Source organism: Balaenoptera ricei, chromosome 7, assembly GCF_028023285.1.
Source record: "Balaenoptera ricei isolate mBalRic1 chromosome 7, mBalRic1.hap2, whole genome shotgun sequence".
Taxonomy (NCBI): domain Eukaryota; kingdom Metazoa; phylum Chordata; class Mammalia; order Artiodactyla; family Balaenopteridae; genus Balaenoptera; species Balaenoptera ricei.
This window is the reverse complement of record NC_082645.1, coordinates 57783661-57804099: the sequence shown is the minus strand read 5'-3', so window position 1 is coordinate 57804099 and position 20439 is coordinate 57783661. Positions and strand designations below refer to the sequence as shown.

General features: G+C 41.0%; 1 protein-coding gene across 12 annotated transcripts in view; it reads right to left on the bottom strand.

Moving 5' to 3' along the window:
- The window catches only part of NOSTRIN (nitric oxide synthase trafficking), a 64856-nt gene that overhangs the window by 20986 nt on the left and 23431 nt on the right, over positions 1–20439 (bottom strand). For all 12 annotated transcript variants that reach the window (XM_059928040.1, XM_059928039.1, XM_059928033.1 and 9 more), the window contains 6 exons: positions 15837–15920; positions 13086–13148; positions 12804–12885; positions 10537–10599; positions 7602–7700; positions 1180–1305 (listed from right to left, as the gene is read on the bottom strand). In XM_059928040.1, the coding sequence (XP_059784023.1) occupies positions 1180–1305; positions 7602–7700; positions 10537–10599; positions 12804–12885; positions 13086–13148; positions 15837–15920 (517 nt within the window). The remainder of the gene's footprint in view (positions 1–1179; positions 1306–7601; positions 7701–10536; positions 10600–12803; positions 12886–13085; positions 13149–15836; positions 15921–20439) is intronic.

Below are 20439 nucleotides of genomic sequence, written 5' to 3'. Positions count from 1 at the left end.
ATTTGTGAATCCAATCTGCAGAGTAAGAAGGGGTAAGAGGACACTTCATAAGACGTTAAAATACATTCTTATATTCCATTTTTACAGAAGAATGGTGGGAGAACGGAGAAAAAAAATGAAATGGAACAACCCTGGTTGACCCATCACCACTTTCAACACTTCTAATAAAATTCCATTTTAATTGAGTTCAGCCCACTTTTGTCATGTGTCTTCATGAATATCACATTTTACTCCTGTTGTTTGCAAAACAACAGAGAATAAGGAATACATAGTGTAATATGTGAGTCAATGACTTGTTGCTATAGACTGAGTATGTACAAGCCAACGAAATACTAAGTAAGGGAATCCTTACTGGTTACGGTGAGGCAAGGATGACTCGAGAGGAGTATCTCAAATGGGTCTAGTAGGGCTTGGTTTGGCACTCAGGGGGCAGAGGCTAGCTCTAAGCGAGAGGATAAGCTTAGAACTTAAACTTAGAACTCTTATTAAGAGGAATTGTGTGAACTCAAAGGAAGAGCGGGGAGAAATACCAGTGGCCTCCAGCATGGTGGTAGCAATAAACCAGGAAACAAAGAGGATGAAAGGAAACCTTTCTTTTTTTATGGAGATTCTGACTTCTAGTAGATTCTTCACTTGATTTGGACTCTAATTAAAAAACCTAGAGTCTTAAATATTTTTAAAGCTCAGTTGAAAGAAGCTCTTTTGAAATGTAAATGATATACATCTTGTCACCATCACGAAGACTTTATAAGTGAAGAAGAGAATTTCCATAGCTTCAACATAAAAGTTGGGACTGCTGAAAGCAGGCTGGGGTGGAAGGAGAAGGTGGAGGAGGACCCTAACAGGAGAAAAGCACACTGAGAAAAAGGAAGGAGAGACCTAGTAAGAGCCTCTGATAAGGGTACTTAGTAACAGCAATACCTAACACATCTTGAAGGCCAGCTAGACGTCCGCTACACCAGGAATCCTGGCAGCCATACCAGTAAGAATCATAATTATCTCCTGTTGTTGTGATATAGATAGAAAAATGAGACGGATGGAGACATCTAGGTTAAGTGTTTTTCTCATAGCCCTTGAAGGGTGCCTAGAAGATAGAATGGGAGCAGTGATTTCCCTCCCACACAAAGCTCTTTGGAAAAAGAAAGAAAAAAAAAGAAAAAACATGAATGCATAACTTACCTGGAAGCAATTTTCCAGTGTGTTCTCCCATTTCAGTCTGGCAGAACAGCTGGCCATGTTTTTTTGGTAGTAGTTTTCATCTTCTTTTGACAACTTCTCAGTTGATTTTTTCAGTTTATTGAGGAGCTAAGGTAAAACATCAGTGTCACATATTCATGAACGCATTTATGAAAGCCCTTTGTCATTCTGGAGAAAGAATTATATGCATCCCAATGATGAGTTTCTCATCTCCCAGCTAAAGTCATAAACAGTGACTATAGATGACAAAATCAAAGACCTTTCTCAGAAAACAGGGTTGTCAGAACTGAAAGGAAACCTAAGAGCCTTTCAATAGGATTCCTTCAATTTTTCACATGAGGAAATTGAGGTCCTTAAATACAATGTGATATGCCCACTTTCATCAGATGAAGGAGGAGGCCAAATGACAGGTGCGGAGAAGCAAGTACAGATCAGGAACCTCCAACTCAAGACTGTAATCTACCAATGATTCCCGTTCTCTTATTTCATAAATCCTTCAGGCCTCCGCATTTCTTACCGGGACAGGTAGAGATTTGCACAATCAGATAATTTCTAAAACTAGTATTAGGCCTGGAGACCATCCTCTCACTTCACTTTCACTATTTAAACTCTGCAATATAACTCTGGAGTCAGACTTCAGGATTAGAGTCCTGGTTCTGACTACAAGTGAGTTACTTAAACTTCACAAGCCACAGTTTTCTCATCTCTGTGATGGGGATAGCGATGCTCCCACTTCACTGTGTTGCTCTGAGGAATCAAGCAGGTGACACAGGTAAGGAACAGGGCACACTGCTTGACAGTTAGTATAGCACTCAAAGACTAGTGAGCGTTACTATTACTAGTGAAGAAAGAGCCTGAGATACATGCCATTGTTCACTGCAAGTTATGGACAGCTTGACAAATGCTTTCCTGTCATCCTGACCCCCAAGGATATGCTCCTTCACAAAGAGCCCCTTCTGGCCAGTCACCAAAGTTGGCCATCCTGATTGTGAAAATCAAAGTAATACAAAACTCTCTGGACCAGGGTAGTTTGAATTGAATTCTCAGAATGCTCAGACACATAATTTCACATCTTTGAGAAAGGAAGAAGTTGTATTACATGAATGATTCTCAGACTTTAATATGCCTAGGAATGACCAGAGATTCTTGGAAAATTGCAGATTTTCAGCGTTCCACCAAGAGCAATACTGATTCAGTAGCTCGGTAGTGGGATCAGGAAATCTGAATTTTCACTGCCTCCTCAGATGATTCTGATGCAAATGGTCCTCAAGCCACAGTTCAAGCAGCACCAAGGAGTCCTGTGATTGAAGCAGTTTAGGATTTTCAAGGACAGAGATAAAGGTTTTTAAGAATGCTCCTCTTTATGTTTAAGGACATTTTGACTAATGTTTCAGTAATGAAGAACATTCATCCAAAATGCTGAATGTTAACACCACTCACTTTATTATTCCAGTTGATATGCTAGCCATTCAACTGTCCCTCAGCTCTGATGTATGACCTACCCAGGACACGGTTGGTTTTGTATATCAAGTGTAATGAGCCATTTATCTATAGAGATATGAGCTTGTGAATTTTAGCCTGATAATGATACAGAGAAAGGGTTGAATATGTACATGGCTATACTTGGCTAAGTCATTGTTCTTTGATTCTTATTGAGTGTGCCCAGCAATGCGAACAGAGTCAATCTGGAGACTGATTGCACAGATCTCTACCTGTCCTGGTAAGAAATGCCAAGGCCTGAAGGATTTACAGAATAAGAGTACAGGAATCATTGGTAGATTACAGTCTTGAGTTGGAGGTTCCTGATCTGTACTTGCTTCTCCTCACCACTCACGTTCATCAGCCTACACTCTACAGCTATTGACTAGAAGTTTCTGCTCAGCAAATTTACAGCAAATAACCCCAAACAGATACAGAAGAAGAATGGAGACTCATATTGTTATTTAAGGAACTTCTCAGAAACTTTTCCTAAAATTTGTCAAAGATTAAATACTTTTTCTTTCCTCTTTTCTTTCTCTTGGAACAAACATCGATTCATTAATTCATTAATTCATTCACCAAACATTTCTTGACTGCCACACCGTGTCATGTACTAGACACTGGGAATAGATAAAAGAACTAGATAGGCTCCCTCTCTAGTCAAGGACCCACACAGGCCATTGTTATCCTGTTTGATAGATCCCAAAATGATAGAAGTATTCAGGTGTCACAGAGTGGGTGCTCACAGAAATGATCCCTGTGTGAATAAACCTAAAATGAAAGTAGGAACTGGTGAGGCAAAATAGCATGACATGATACCAAAAAAAATTTTGGTGAGGTTGGAGCACACAGGTTGAGAGAAATAATAGCAAGTGAAAATGCTGAAAAGTTAAGCAAGGGCCAAGTCAGGGAGGGTCTTGAGGGCCAAATAAAAGAGTTTGTGCTTTATCCTGAGGTCACCTGGAAACCTTTGAAGGCTTTTTAAAGGAGAATAATATGCTTAGATTCGAGTTCCAGAAAAGTCAGCTTGGCTTGTGTATGAGGAATAGATAAGGAGAGGAAACACTGAAAGCCAAGACACCAATTTATCAGTTGGAGTAACCCAAGCAGTGATGATGGTGGCCTGGGAGAGAGTAGTGGCAGTGGGGATAAATATAAGTAGATAAATTCAGGAAGTATTTGGTTTAGGACTTAGAATTGGGAGGATATGGTAGATGGTGATATTCAAATATATAAAAAACAGAGGAATAAAAAATATTTTTGGTAGAGGGAAGTGATGGTTCCGATTTTGGATATTGAGTTTGAGATGCCAGAGAGCAGTTCAGAGACTGGTTTGGGCTGGAGATATAAATTTGCATATTGTCAGCAGAGACATGGTAGCCAAAGCCTTGAGAGTATATTTGTTGAGTATGTGCTATGTACTGAGCACTTGATATTGAGAGTACTGTGTGGGACACTGGAGATATGATGCTGAATAAAACAGAATGAGGCCCAGGAGAGAAATCATCAGGCACAACAATATAGAAAGTTCAGGCAGAACGAGGCAAGTCCATAAAGGAGCTTAAGAAAAAATTGACAGAAAGGAAAACCAAAAGAGTAAGATGTCGTTGTAGTTAAAAGAAGAGACTGTTTCTAGAAGGGGAAAGTCAATGATGCTTAATGCTTCCAAGAAGTTAAATAAAGTCAGAACTGGAAATCACCCATTAGCTTTAGCAACAAGGACCACGTATTCAACGGCAAGAACATTTCTAGCGAATCGGTGGGGAAAGCTTGGTCGGTGGTTTGAGGAGTGAACGGGAGATGAGGAAGTGGAGACAGAGCACAGATAACCCTTTCAATAAATCTTATTGTAAAAAGAAAGAGATGATGATATCTGGAGATATGAATGACACAAAGGGTGTCTCCCTGATTCTTCCTACTCTCCCAAGATAGAGGGAAGTTGAAAAGGCTGATGGGAAGCAACCCTTAGAGATACAGGAGAGAAGGGAATAATCCAGGGAAGGGCCTCTGAGAGGAGGCTGGGATGGGAATCAGAGCACAGGATGAAGAACTGGCCTGTCGCATTGCACATAGGACTTCAGTAGGCAGGGGGCTGTACTGACTTCTGTTTACTCTGTGACGCTGGAGGCAAGATGGTCTGCTGAGGGTGGGTGGTGGGGATGGAGGAGCGAGAAGAATGGAGATGTAGATCAGCTTCTGGTGAGAACAAGGATTGCTGAGCAGGAAAACAGGAAGGACTGCTGAGCAGCACCGAACCAGCCCGGCTCAAGTGGGAGGTCATGGGCATGTCTATGTGAGATGCAAAAATGAACGCCGCCTTAGGCGTTTAGCTTTAGGACTAAAAAAGAGAAAGCTACCAGGTGAAGTGATGACGATGGTAGGGGTCTGTGATGTAATGACAGCCAAGGGCTATGGTTGACAGGACCAGGAGGAGGAGGGCAGGGGAGGATCACGGACTTCCGCCTCCCAGGGAAGCTGCTAATGAGGGAAGGAAGCAAAAATTCACCACTTAGGTGCCCATGCTTTTGCCTTTGTCATTCCTCGACATCAATAAAGAATAGCTTCTAATGAGGGCTCCAAATGCCTACAACAAAGTCCTGGAGCTTAGGTTTTTAACTTACTTTGGTTTTGCCTCCTCTTCGGAAGCTGTCTCATTATTCAGTACCTGTTATGATCATTTCAAACTGTGAAGATTGACACAAGAACCTTGTAATATCTTGCTAACAATGAATTTAAGTTATTCAACTGTTAGTTTCCTCAGATGAAATAATAGAGTTACTTGGCAATGACAATTCTCTTTTTCTTTTAAGAATGTTTTAGGGGCTTCCCTGGCGGCGCAGTGGTTGAGAATCTGCCTGCCAATGCAGGGGACACGGGTTCGAGCCCTGGTCTGGGAAGATCCCACATGCCGCGGAGCAACTGGGCCCATGAGCCATGATTACTGAGCCTGCGCGTCTGGAGCCTGTGCTCCGCAACAACAGAGGCCACGATAGTGAGAGGCCCGCACACCATGATGAAGAGTGGCCCCCGCTTGCCGCAACTGGAGAAAGCCCTCGCACAGAAACGAAGACCCAACACAGCCATAAATAAATAAATTAATTAATTAATAAATTTAAAAAAAAAAAAAGAATGTTTTGGGTTGCAGTGGTGCTGCCTGCACTTCCTTAGGGGGACTCCATCTCTGGGGGAAGATATTGACTATTTCAAAGGTTACCAATCTGGGGCACATACCATAAGGGGTGTGCAAGATAATCTAATACTCCAATATTATTTGTGTTCACTTTTGCCTAAAAAGAGTGTTCAAGCTTACTCTTAGTCAATACATGAATTGATATTAGTGCCCACGTGTGGACAGTTGAGGATTCTGAAGTGTTCTGGAGGGAGAGTGGGAGTTTTATAACATGAGAAGCTGATGTGGGTCCCACAAATGCTTTCACTCTCAACATCCTGGGACATGTGCCCATCGGCAGGAGTCTGGATCATACGGATTTACAGATTTATTATCCACTTTAATTAGGTTAACACACACAAAATGAACACATGCCTTAAAAAGATTTCTGCTACGAAGCTGTAGATTGATGTTAATACTAACAATGTGGGCTTCCCTGGTGGCGCAGTGGTTGAGAGTCTGCCTGCCAATGCAGGGGACACGGGTTTGCGCCCTGGTCTGGGAAGATCCCACATGCCACGGAGCAACTAGGCCCGTGAGCCACAACTACTGAGCCTGCGCATCTAGAGCCTGTGCTCCGCAACAAGAGAGGCCACGATAGTGAGAGGCCCGCGCACCGCGATGAAGAGTGGCCCCTGCTTGCCGCAACTAGAGAAAGCCCTCGCACAGAAACAAAGACCCAACATAGCAATCAATCAATCAATCAATCAATCAATCTTTAAAAAAAAAAAAAACTAACAATGCAAGCACAAGAAAGCCACAGGAGAACGTCAGAGCCGACGCTTTCTCCCACTCCCGATTACAGGCGCATCATCACCCACATGAGAAGGCAAAAACTGGCATGATCTACTGAGAGCTGATGAGAAGTTGACCAAAAAATTGACATTATCAAGAAGACATACTAGAAATACAAATTTATATTTACTACGGGTAAGGCTGAGCCTTGCCCCACATGTATATTTTGTCTGTATATGCCACTTAATGACTATATGAAGACATCATGATTAGCTAATCACTGAAAATATTATTTCATTTTTACCACATCCTTCAAATATTTCTACTTTTTTATGTTGTATAATGTTCATAACATTAGTTTAATATAAAAAGTATTCTATATAATATACAAGATAGGTAAAGTACATTATATAATACATTATGCTATGTGTATATATTTTTTACTTATTTGGGGTGTGAGCTGAGAGATGTTTAATCAGGCTCCTTATCAAAAATATTGGACACCACTGGTTTAATTTGTCATCTGTCAATAATACCTTTTAAAAATATATGGGGACCGGGACTTCCCTGGTGGTCCAGTGGGTAAAACTCTGAGCTCCCAATGCAGGGGGCCCGGGTTCGATCCCTGGTCAGAGAACTAGATCCTGCATGCATGCAGCAACTAAGAGTTCACATGCCGCAAATAAGAGTCTGCATGCCGCAACTAAGAAGCCCACATGCCGTGACTAAGAAGCCCACATGTCGCAACTATGAGCCCACATGCCACCAGGAAGATCCTGCGTGCCACAACTAAGACCCAGAGCAGCCAAAATAAATAAATATTTAAAGAAAAAGATCTTTAAAAATATATATATATGGGGACCAGGAATAACTTAGGATCCTTCTCATATTCTGCCACACTACAGCCCTGCAGAGACTCCGCACAGAGGGGGAATCAGCCAGTTCTCCTGTGTTCATAGCTAAGGGCAGGAAGCCCATCCATCTCTAAGCCATATGCACTCAGCCGGCCATGAGAGGTTACCTTCTGCTTCTCCTTCTCGGTCGTAATTTGCTTGGAGCTTTCTACAAGATGGAAAAGCGCTTCATGCTTCTTGGTACTAACCATCAATTTCTTCTTGGCCTAGAGTCAAAAACATACAAACAAAGCATAAAAGGATCAGAAACTGATATCAAGAGAAAAACTCTTCTGTTCTGGAACAAGTCATGTTCACGTGCTAGCTTGAAGGATTGTGTATTTTTAGTTCTTCATTTCTGCCCTCACCTCAAAAATCTGCCTAAAATATCACAGTGGCTAACATTTTGCCCTGAGAACCACCGTATAATTTTTTCATTACACTGAGTTCATTCAAGAGGGTTATACATTTTGTTAAATCACCGAAGGCTTGCGAGTCTCCAACATCGTTCTAGCTAGCATAATGGAAGGCAATGGCTTTACCACCCCCCGTACCCCTGCCAAAAAAATCACAACAAACATGGAAGACTGCTGGCATCATTCTTTTAAATCTGCTTGGCCACAATTGAGGTCATTTTAATATGCTCTCTTAAAACTTAGAGCAAAAGAAAAATTTTGCTCCCTGATGCCTGGGCTTGAGAGCTGGGCATCTGCCCGGCATCTTGTGAACTACCCTGCATTTGTGGTGGGCAGGCGGAGGGAGGGGTCAGGAAGGAAGCAGCATTCAAAGTCCCCTACTCTGTTGATGCCTCCAGCCTTGGCCTGGGTTATGATGTGGGTGATTGGTCATTCCCTATACAGTCCCAGCTTGGCAGACCAGGACGGTCCAGAGATAAAATCAACAGAATTTGGTTTGAGTTGGATTTAGCCTATTCAGGAACTGGGTTGATTGAAAGATGGTATGGTTGTTCACCTCAAGTTGCAATGACTGTAAAACCAGACAATGAAGGGAAAAGTCCAGGTCTCTCTTTCCCTAGGAAGTCAGAGGCAAAGCCTTCTGAAGGTCTCTAAACATATGAAACCTCTACAAAATGGAATTCAAGGAACAAGAAGCTCAGAGACCCTCCCCTCCACCTTCCATCGGTCACATGCCCACTGATAAATGAGAGTAGGAGCCAAGAGCATTTGGTTCTTTAAGGCTCTTCATCCGAGTCTCCGAAACAGACTACACCTCATTACTGACATGCTGAATCCCTTGAATTGTAACTGGAGAGAAAACTATTATAGTCTGTCAATCTTCATAAAAAATAAAATCGTTCTATTTAGAAAAATTACTTGGTGGAAACTGGGAAATAAAAAAAGATTTTTTTTTGTTCCTGAAAGCAGTGGCAGTTACTGAGCATAGCTTCTCTTTTGGTCCATTGTATTGCATTTCCTGTGAAAGCTGAATATTTTATTTATTTATTTATTTATGGCTGTGTTGGGTCTTCGTTTCTGTGCGAGGGCTTTCTCTAGTTGCGGCAAGCGGGGGCCACTCTTCATCGCGGTGCGCGGGCCTCTCACTATCGTGGCCTCTGTTGTTGCGGAGCACAGGCTCCAGACGCGCAGGCTCAGTAATCATGGCTCATGGGCCCAGTTGCTCCGCGGCATGTGGGATCTTCCCAGACCAGGGCTCGAACCCGTGTCCCCTGCATTGGCAGGCAGATTCTCAACCACTGCGCCACCAGGGAAGCCCAAAGCTGAATATTTTACAGAATGTATTTTTAAAAACAAATTCTGTTTAAGAAAGCTCATAAAATCAAGAGCAAAACTGAAAACAAACGACTGGACTCCTGTTTATGGGACCTTTAAATATTTACTATAAAAGTGATTCTTGTGAGCACCCCTTTACCAGGACTGTTATTGTGGGCATAGAAGTTCATTTATCTCAAACATTTCTGATTAATGTCCTTGTCTTATGGGGTCCTTGGTTCCAGCAGGAGCTTCAGAGGCAACACTGAGGGCTGAGATGCGGCCGCCTGTTTCTGAGGTTGTCTCCGCTTATTTGGCACTCATGGCCATCTACTTGGGAAAGAAAGTTCTCTTTGGGCACTAACACTTTGGAGATGAAAAAGAGAATTTCAACTTTGGTAGCACAAGTCCCCTCAAAGGGAATCATTGGGTTTTCCGAGCAGATTCCCTCTCCACTGGCTCCTAGTCCTTCCTACTTGAAATGAATTCCTCCTAAACTGGATTGTTCTAGAATAATCATATATATATAGGCACCATCTGTGATTCTCTCTGCTTAAGACCCTGTAATGATATGCTCTAAATTCTCACACCAGATCATAATTCCTCTCCTTAGAAGTCATTCACTCTTTCCTGCACACACGTTATTTAGCCAACTAAATTTTCAATTACATGGAAACAAGAACCATGTCTTAGTACAGTGTGGTGCACAAGGAGTGGGCCGTACATACTTGTGAAACCAATACAGGCATCCCCCTTTACACACCTTTACCCATCCCTCACTGTGCTCCTCTCACTGGTGAGACAGAGATCACAAATGCCCTTATAAAAGATAAAACCAAAACTCAGTATTCATATCTTGCCCTAAGTTTCAAATTATATAGAGAGGCAGTCAGTGTAGGTAATGCTTAAGGGCAGTGACCTTGGAGCCCAGTGACTTGGAATAATTCTTGGTTCAACCATTAACCAGCTTTGTAACATTAAGCAATTATTAACCTCTGTGTCTCTGCTTCCCCACCCATCTATAAAATGGGACAACACAAGGTCATATACCACATTGGTTGGTTTTTGCGATGATTCAACACATAAATATATAGCACTTGACATACAATAAACACCACATGTTAGCTATAAATAAAATCATATTTAGAGTTCTGCTCCTCTATTGATTTAGTTGAAAACTATATCTATATAATAACTCAGACGAGGAAACATTTTGCTTTTCAGTTAGCACTTAGAAATACTGACACTAAAACACACGATCACATTTGTACAAAAGCCAAAAGCTTCAATCCTGAAAATTGGGTTTACACAAATGATATTTGTGTATACTTGCCTTAATTTGATGATTCCAGTTGCTAATGACAAGATTTGCTGTCTTTTCAACTTCATTATCAAGCTATCGAAGGGAAAAAAAGAAAAAAAATTTTTTTTTGCTGTCTTCTTGTTGAGTCACGGTGCTGGCTTATTAATTCTGGTACAATTAGTAGCACAATTAAGTGGAATTTAAAAATCCTATAGAGGACATATTTCCTGAGAAAAGTAGTCAACTCTCTTTTCCTCAGGTCAAGAATCTCTTCACAAGATTTACCCTGAATGCATTTGGTAAGATAATTATTTTTAATATATAACTCTGTAGAAACAATATAAATGGGTACAATCTGTGCGGAGGAGGATCTTGCATAGTTTGGTATCACTTCCAGTCCCATTACTTCCTCTTCAGCATTATTCCATGTGGCCCAAATTTTAATACCGTGAGAGTCAGTAAAAGCCCTAGCAGTGCTAATTTTACTGTCTTATTGCCTCTAACGTGAATATTGCTTTAATTTCAAAGAGATTGAATTCTTAACCATAATTAACTTTTTCTCCTACTTTAAAATAGCCAATGGGGCAGTAAATGATGAAAATGGAACTAGGCAACCTCCTAAGGAGATCAGACTTAAGTTAGTGCAGAACCTTTTCTCCTGAACCATAGACCTTTCTTCAAAACCCACAGATCAGCCATTACTCAACCACTCTGAGATCTAGCAACACTGTACTTTTTTCTTTTTCAGTTCATTAAATTTGGAATATGTGGTTTAGCACAACAAATACAATTAAAATAATTTTATGCACTATGTCACTTTTGACTCTATGTTGCTGCAATATGGAACAAGTTCACTTTACAAAATTCGACTTTTTTGTGAGAAAATGTGGCAGCGTGATAGGGGTGCAACAGGGAGGGGCAAATGCTGAAAAGAAGATTATAAACTGGACCAGCATTCTGAGGGGACCATGACATTAATTATCTAAAGCACTTGTGCCTAATTTAGTAAGTACTAAGGAAATTCTAGTGATTATCATAGTATTATGTGGTATGAAAATATTTTGTAATTAATGAAGTATAGACTAGTGTTTGGCTTTTATTAAGTTGGTTTGCAAAGGCAGAAGATTATATTACTTTCTAGTAATTCCTGTAAACTTCCCCCATCACCCTAGCCCTAAGGAGAACACCCATTCTGGTAAAAATACGTGGATGTCCACCAAACATCGATTCCATTTCCTGACTCAGTTTCATAAGTTTGAATAAAATTTTTTTGGTATCATTTCCCTTCCATCAGGGCTTTCACAAATCCCCTCATCCTATGGACTTACCACCTTTAAGACCTGCTTTATCTGGCTGTGATCACTTGAAACTCCCCTTAGCCACTGCCCCTGCCCTTCTCAAATACCTCCTATCACTGCTCTGAACTTCTCACCTGTACCTGTCATTGACACAGATAATGACCATGACCCCATCCCTATCAGAGCTAAGCAGTGTTTATTAAATACCTCTTCATGTTGTCTGAAAATATATTTTAAAGTGCTTACTGACTGTATTACACGCAAATAAAAAGAAAACGGAACACAAATGAAACTGTTCTGGAAGGAAAAGTACACAGACAGACCAGAGAATACGCCATACAAGAGGACCAGGTGCCCTGAAAGAATTGTTTAGTTATTTTTCTTCAATTTTAAGGCTATTTGAGGATTATACCTAGTATTTCTTTTACCTAATTCCAAGGTCATAAGTATAGAGAAGCATTTCCTTTTAAAAATTGCGTTTATAATTCTATTTACAAAAGGTGTATCTATTCAGTGTAAAACAATGTAAATACAAAAAAGTACAAAGAAATGAAATAAAAATAGCCTCTAATTCCACTATCTAGAGATAATTCTTATCAACATTCTGGGGAGGTGCTCCCAGGTTTTTTTCTATGCATATATTCACACAATTTATTTTACAAAATTGCAGTTATATTGTTAGATTTTCTCATCTTGTTTTTTAATTTAGCACTACATCCCCATGTCATTAAATTCTGCTGCAATAAGATTTTTAATGGTTGCATAGTATTCCATTGCTTGAATTCATTGTAATTTATTTTTGGATGATGAAGAAGTTTCCATTTTTTCACTACTATAAACAATGCTTTAACAAACATCCTCGTACATAAATCTTCGGGTTTGTGTTTATTTTTATGATAAATTCCTGAAACGTAGTCTCGCCTTTAGATCACCTTTTATTTCTTGAGCCAAAGACAGAAATCTTGCTTTAACAGGGAGAAAAGAAAGATTTTGACTCACTGATTTTCTCTTCTTTTCATGTGCACTCAGGACTTGATGAGTTGGCTTTACTGCTTCCAACTCAATTGCTTTGCCAAGTTTTCTGGAAATAGAACATGAAAGACACACAAGCCTAGTATTAGGGTTTATATCTACTTTCCGAATTATTTTCTGGGGAAGTAAAATTGTGTGTTAGGCATATCTACTCAGTGCAAGTTTGCAGTGGAGTATTTGTAGCATACCTACTTTAAATATTTATGACTCTCTTTGGGGCTGGAGCAAGGCCAGCGTGTGAGTACTCACTGATGCAGGTCCGCTGCCGACTTCATGCCCTCCGAGACCCAGGCCCAGGCACTGACAAGACAGCTGGAGGCAAAAACAAGGGAGCACAAGTGTGGGTGTCATTTTCCCAGGAGTCTGAGAAATAAAGCATCATGTCTGAGCCATTGCATTCAGCAATTGCACTCATATCCCTAATCCTATTTCAATTTCTCCATGGGATTAAATTCTGCCAACATATTTATTTGCACTATTGTCATTACATAAACTGTGTTTTTTTCCCAATTATTTTTCATCCTGATTTCCATTTTTCATTTCATGTCTGTAGAAAATCAGGGAAATAAAGTAGCCAAGGGTGAGAAGCCATTTAGAACAGGCAGGAGAGAGCATGCCACCCTTAAAGACAATCTTTTCAGGCTCTTCATTTCACAGATGAATAAACGGAGGCTCAGAAAAGTTAAGTTATGGAGGACTCCAGAGCCCTGGTCATGCCCTGCCTGCTGCTCTTGGGGTTGGGGTCTAGGTCCTGTTCCCTGCTGGCCTTTAGGACAAACACTCAGATGTTCTACTGTCTTGTGAGTACTATCTCAATTTAACAAAAGGGTAACTCTGCCCTGACCCTAGCAGCACAAAGGGAGAATTAGGAAGTATGACGCTATTTTCCTCCTACTTATAGTTGGCCTTCAAACAGGAAGCCCATTGTATCAATAAACCTCAGGGACAGAGCCAGCGTAGACTTTGATGGAAGGGAAGGGACAGATCGGTGCCCGTCCTGAGAGCAAGACGGTGCAGAGGTTTTGCCTCCAAATGACTTAGGCTGCACCTGGCAGCCAGAGAATGGGAGAACTAGATCAAAGGATGTCAGATTTTCTGTGTATCCAAAGCCAGGCACAAAACCAGGCCCAAGACAGTACCCACTGTATGCTTCCAATTACAGGAAAGTCCAGAAAAGACAAAATAATCTAGATTGAAAAAAAGCAGATCAGTGTTTCCTTGGGACTGTGTTGGGGGAAGGATTGTAGACAGGTATAAGGAGTCTTTTGGTGATGAAAATAGGTATATTTTGATTTTGGTGGTGGATATATGGTGTATACATATGTCAAAATCAATCAAACCATTTACTTAAAATGGGTGCATCTTATTGCATGTAAACTAAATCTCAATAGAGTTGTTTTTTTTTTTAAAGAAACCCAAGCACACTTTCGGGAAAGGAATCTGACATCTGCCCCTGGGAGGAGCTGGGCGGCAGAGCAGGAAGGAGAAGGCGTTGGCCTCAGAGGTTCTGTGTCTGAATCCACAAGCTCCCCTTTGTTTCCTGCATGACCTTGGAAGAATCACTTGATTGCCCTGACCCTCACTTAACTGGTCTTTTAGAAGAGAAATAATTTGAGTTATTATACAAGTACCTAACAGATTTTGGTATAGATAAAAGTTCAGTTAATGCTTATTATTAAATATTGTTGTACTAACCCTGGTTAACCAAGCATTCTGTTCATGCCAACTCCTTGGGAGCACCATGCTGGATTCTAGGGTTGCCACACAATAAGACACACACCCCTACACCTACACCTCTCATCCTTTAGAAGGTAATCAAAATTAAAATCATAATGAACACTTAGGGAGCTTTGGCTCCAGCCAGGTATTAAACACATTTCTTGTATTATTTCATTTACTACTCACAGGAATTATATGAGATGTGTTTTATTTCCATTTTAAATACACAGTGAGAGGTAAAGTAAATTGTCCTAATTTACCTACTTGGTAAGAGGTAGAGCCAGAATTTAAACCTGGGTAGTCTAAATGAAGTCTATTTATACTCAACCACTGTGCTCTACTGGTTCCTTTGCAGGCTACTAAAATACCATCCTAAAAATCAAGCTCAAAGTCAGATCAATTTCAAAGCCATTATTTGCTGTTATGGATGATGCCTAGGGAGTAGGAATGTGGGCTCCAGAAGCCTTCCTTTTTTCTTTCCCTCTTTCTTTTACCATCAGAAGGGGTCTTTGCAATGGCACTGCCATTGGGTGGCATCTGCAAGCATTAGTCAAAAATCTTTGTAAGTAATTATCACTAATGGACCATTTTTAGAATACTAATATCTTTTTTCTCTCCCCAAAGAGAAGTAATTGACTTCATTCTCAACTGAATTGAAAAAAATGTGAACCAACATTTTTTCAGCATCTGATGTGCCAATATCTTTACATATATTACCTCGTTTAATATGCACCCCCCGATACACACACACACACACACACACACACACACAATGGAGCACATCTTGTTACTCCACATAACAGAGGAGGAAATCAAGGGAGGCCAGGTTACTTGTTGAAGGTCATAAATTTGAGATAAAGCAGGATTCACACTTCCTGATTTCAAGAGCTTCCGACTTAACAACACTGCTTCCCAAGTTAATATCCTCAGCAAGGCCTTTTATGAATATGAGCTTAGGAGTCACAAAGACACAGGATGAACCCAGCTCTGAAATTCATTATCTGTGTGACCAGGCAAGGTTCTTAAACTCTCCAAGCCTCAAGTCCTTGTTTGTAAATAGGGATCATAAAAAGACTTCTCAGAGATTGTCGTGAGGATTAAATGTAGAGTATCTATGAAAGCATTTAACACAGTGTCTGGCACACTGTAAGTGCCCAAGAACTAGAAGCCATGCTTGATGCTCTGGACTTGCCACATTTATATGAGGAAGCTGGAATTGAACATATGTCGCTTTTTATTACTTTTAAGAGTGATTTTGCCTTATCTCTTCCATATACTTACTTTTTCTTTGTGCTCTGTAATGTTTTGCTCAGTTTGGTTGCCAGTTTCTGAAGTCCTTTGGCATAACTGATTTCCAAATTTGCCCTGTTAGCAAAGGGATAGTTGTTAGATAAGATACAATGGCTGGAAATCAAGCAAAACCACACACACACACACACACACACACACACACACACACACACAAACATATGAAGGAGGACTCAGGCTGATAATGCAATGAATAAAGAGATGATTTGTCTACTATAAGGATTCTCCTGTCCTAGGTGTAATCTTCAAGGATATCTAAGAGAATCCTACAGAAGGAGAGAAGTTTTCATTTAACCTTCTTGTACACTAGTGTTATGGGTTGAACTGTATTCCCCGACAAAGGTGCTTAAGTCCTAACCTTGCTGTCTGTGAATGTGGCCTTATTTGGAAATAGGGTCTTTGCAAATAATCAAGTTCAGATGCAGTCACTAGGATTGGCTAGAACTCAGTATGGATGTGTCCTTATGAAAGGGAGAAATTTGGGCACAGTCACACACACACACACACACACACACGGAGAATGCTGTGTGAAGATGAAGGGGCAGAGATTGGGATGATGTATTATAAGCTAAGGGATGCCGAAGGTTAATCGTCAGCAGACCACCAGAAACTAGGAGAGAGACACGGAATAGATTCTCCCTCACAGCTCTCAGAAGGAACCAACCTGACCAAACACACTGATCTCAGACTTCCAGCCTCCAGGAATGTGAGACAATATGTTTTTGTAGTTTAAGCTACAGTAAGAGGCTGTAAGACTGTAAGTTAAGTAACCCAGTCTGTAGTACCTTGTTATGGCAGTCCTAGCAAACTAATCCAGCTACTTTCTTACTTATCCTGAGACACCAGCACCATCAAACTAGCTCTAGATTATAATAGCTGGCAATACAATAATACATTATGATGGAATTAACCAAACAGTAACTTTCTAATGGGCCAGCATGAGATTTAGAAAATGAATTCCCATTACTTTCCATGCAGGACAAGACTCAGTAGGGAATCTGGGCATACCCTCCCAAAGAAAACTTGGTTCTTTGGATGGATTGAGTCACTCTTATCTTAAGCTGATTTTTCCATGTCCTAATTTAGGCCCATCTATAGCTAAAATGAAGACACATTTTTATTCATTTCACTTTTCAATGAAAATAATAAAAATGTAGGATATTAAGTTCAATTTATGCTACTTTTTTCATCTTAATATGGACCAGAGAGTCTTTGTTGCATATTTTTCAGTCTTTTAATTCTACTTTTATTATAAAACATCATTAGAATTATTTGTGACTCCATTTCATTTGGGGAACCATCCCAGGACTCTCCAGTACTTAACTTAATCCATGGATGCTTTTACACAAATTAGACTCAGTGTTACAGACCAAAAAAGGAAAGACCTCTTTTATGAATGGAACCCAGAGATCATGGGCTATGGACCTATCGCTAAGTTTCTATTCATTTTTCCTCTTTAGTACAGCTGTGCTCCAAGTTATTTTTAGCACCTTTTAAAAGACAGAAAACCATCGTAGGATGCATGTTAAGCCCTAGGTGCAGAAAAAACCCATTTGGCATCAGGCCTTGGCCAAGTATAAGAAAAGGTTAGGACACATATTTTTAAATAATGAAGATGGTAAAGAAATATCTCATAGTGTTTTAAAAAAGATTTTTCTGCTCTAGGAATATGTGGTGATTGATGGAGAGAGAAAGTCCTGGTCAGCAGCAAGCTGGGAGAGACCGCCACCCTCAGTGAACTTGGATGCTCTAGAATTCCAAGAGAACGCTACGGCTCAGTAGGGTGGCTTTGGGCAACATTAAAATGAAGTAATCAGACTTACCTCAAGGGGGTTTATGATAATTAAAATGTGGTAATCACCCAAACCCAACAGGGGCTCAAAGACTGGAATGATTTTTATTGATTCGCACAATCTGACCCCTGGCTCCCTCTGATTTCCCCTCCCACTAGCCATCCCCTTGTTCACGGTACTCTTGCTTAGTGGCCAAATGTCATCCTGCTTTAGGGCCTTTGCACTTGCTGTGGCCTCTGCCATGTATTCCTTCTGCTACATAACCCCATGGCATTCTTCTTCATGTCAACCCCAACAAGCCTTGTTCAAACATTACCACCTCAGAGGCTACCCTATCGAAAAGAGCATTCTTGTCACTATCTCCCTACAGCTTTATTTATGCCCTAGCATTTATCACCATCTTACATCACATAATTTTTTTAGTGTGCTTCTATGAATACCCCTAGAGTGTAAGCTCCATAAAGGTAAAGATTTTGTGTTGCTCATTGCTATATCCCGAGGCCTAGAACAGTGCTTGCCATGTTATTGGTGCTCAGCATGTATTTCTTGAATGAATGAATGAGTGGACTTCCTATCAGGTCTTGCTTAGAATTTTTAACCAGTCTCCACTACAAGTCTGTTCTCATTTCACCACTTTTGAAAACTTTAAACTGCTGAACTATTTAAATTCAGTCCCACAAGTTTGAGGTGTGCTCAGCTCTGATGTCAGCGTACATGGCTTTCCAGCACTTGCAATAGCTAGACTCATAAACCCTCTCCTAATCTGTCTTTAACCAGAGGGTTCCTTAGGACTTTCCTTTCCAGCATTCCATTCTTGCTTGGAAGCAGCACATAGAACATTAAATATGATGATGCATTTGTCGTGCTCAGCTGGTGCTGGGCACCAAAAATTTCTTAATAAATATTAATTTTTCTAATGTTATTATGAGGATGTATCCAAAAGGATCTCTAAACATTCAGAAATATACAGAGATGGGGAGAAGCGGGGGAAAGAATGCACATTTTTCTCATCCATCAGCTCTAGAACAATCCTGAATGGCTTCCCACAGGAAAGGGAATGCTGTCAGGCACAGCCTCTTCCTCAGAATTCAGTTTCACTTTGACCCTGTTCTTGCAGGTCCTACAAAATGGCTCAGAGGCTAAGCAGAAATAAAACGGACAATGAGAGGGAAGTGTGGCATTCCCTGACATCGTTAACTTAATCTGATTCTAGAAAAAAGTTGGGCTTTGGTGTCAAGAAAGGGAGAGGGTCCTGCTCTCTTTGAATTGATGGGCTCTTGTTTTGAACCTGGCTTTATTCTTGAACCCCCGTATTTCTGCTGGCTTTCTCTTAAGTACAGTAGAAAACCAGCCTAAAGAGAGGCAATTACCACACAGCATTTCTTGCTTCAGAGCAGTAAGAGGATGTGTAGTTTTTACAGGTTGGTATACAGCTTAAAAATTCTTGTAATCCTGCCCATGAAGTTCGTGTCCAAACTGTGCTCTCTCTCCCAACAAATGTGTTGCCATCACCTTTGTGACATGTTGCTGACGCTTGACCTTGTGTGTTCTGTCTACACACAAACTAGTGACATCCAACATTTATTGTATACAACGTGCCAGGCACCATTCTGAGTGTTTTAAGTACATTTCCTCATTTAACCTGCAATACCTCCCATCAGGAAGGCACACTTACTCTACCCATTTCATGGAGGGGAACACCAAGGCACAGAGTTTAGTCAGTAAGTTGCCCGAGGTCATTCATGGAGAAGTGACCTCTGAGATTCAAACCCTTGTCTGGCTCAAGAACCTGCCTGCCCAGCACTCCACTCTCCTGCCTCTGAAACTGCGGGGAAGCAGCTGGAGAAGGAGAATTGCAGGGGAGTCAAAGGCAAGTGCTTTTTAAAATTGACACCGCCTCTCCCTTTGCCTTTAATTGCGGTGTTCTGAATCACCACAACTCTGGCGGCTTAGCAGCTAGAAATGGGATCCACAGCAGCCTCTGGGTAGACAGAACGAGCTTCCCGGGGCCTCTCCCAAAAGCATCTGTGCAGTTCCTGGACGTGTTGAGGGTCTAGAAAAGTGGGGAAGAGGGGGCTCTGATATCAAACATCACCAAGGTAGCCCTCTGAGACCAGACACCGCCTCTCTGAGCAGCATGATTGTACCCTTCATCTCTGCCTTCAATACTATATCGGTGACCCTAATATACAAATATTATATATATATTACATATTATATATTTCATATTTAAAACCAGCTTTAGAATCAATGAAGCAAAACAGGCTGCAATCATTTCCTCTTGCATTTTCAACCCTAATGACCATTTCAGAATCCTCAGCAGATTACCCCACACATCAGAAGGAAATGAAATGAAAAAGTCGGGAGGATGAGTTTGGATACGTGAGGAATGGAACCGGTCACTAGGCTTCTTTTCTGGTGAGCTTGCCTACAACTGAAAAACTCTCTGGCCTCTGACCCTGAATGGCCTTTATCTTAGCACAGGTTAATGGGTAAATTCCTCCCCAGAGGAAATCGCTCTAAGAAGCCATGTTCCAACTGGCAAGCGTGGAGAGAGCTGTCACTTTTGTAAGTCGGAATAAACACTGCCCTGTGGCTCATCCATGCTTAGGGTCTAATGGAGCAGAATATATAGCCTTTCAGAATTCCTGCTAAACAGAAGTGAAAGGACAGAGTTCAAAAGGGACACCTTTTCCCAAGGCAGAGGTGGCAATTTGCACCTCCAAGAACACTGGTTTCTTCTAAGGGAGCTGCTTTATCATGGTTTCTGGCCTAAAAAGCAC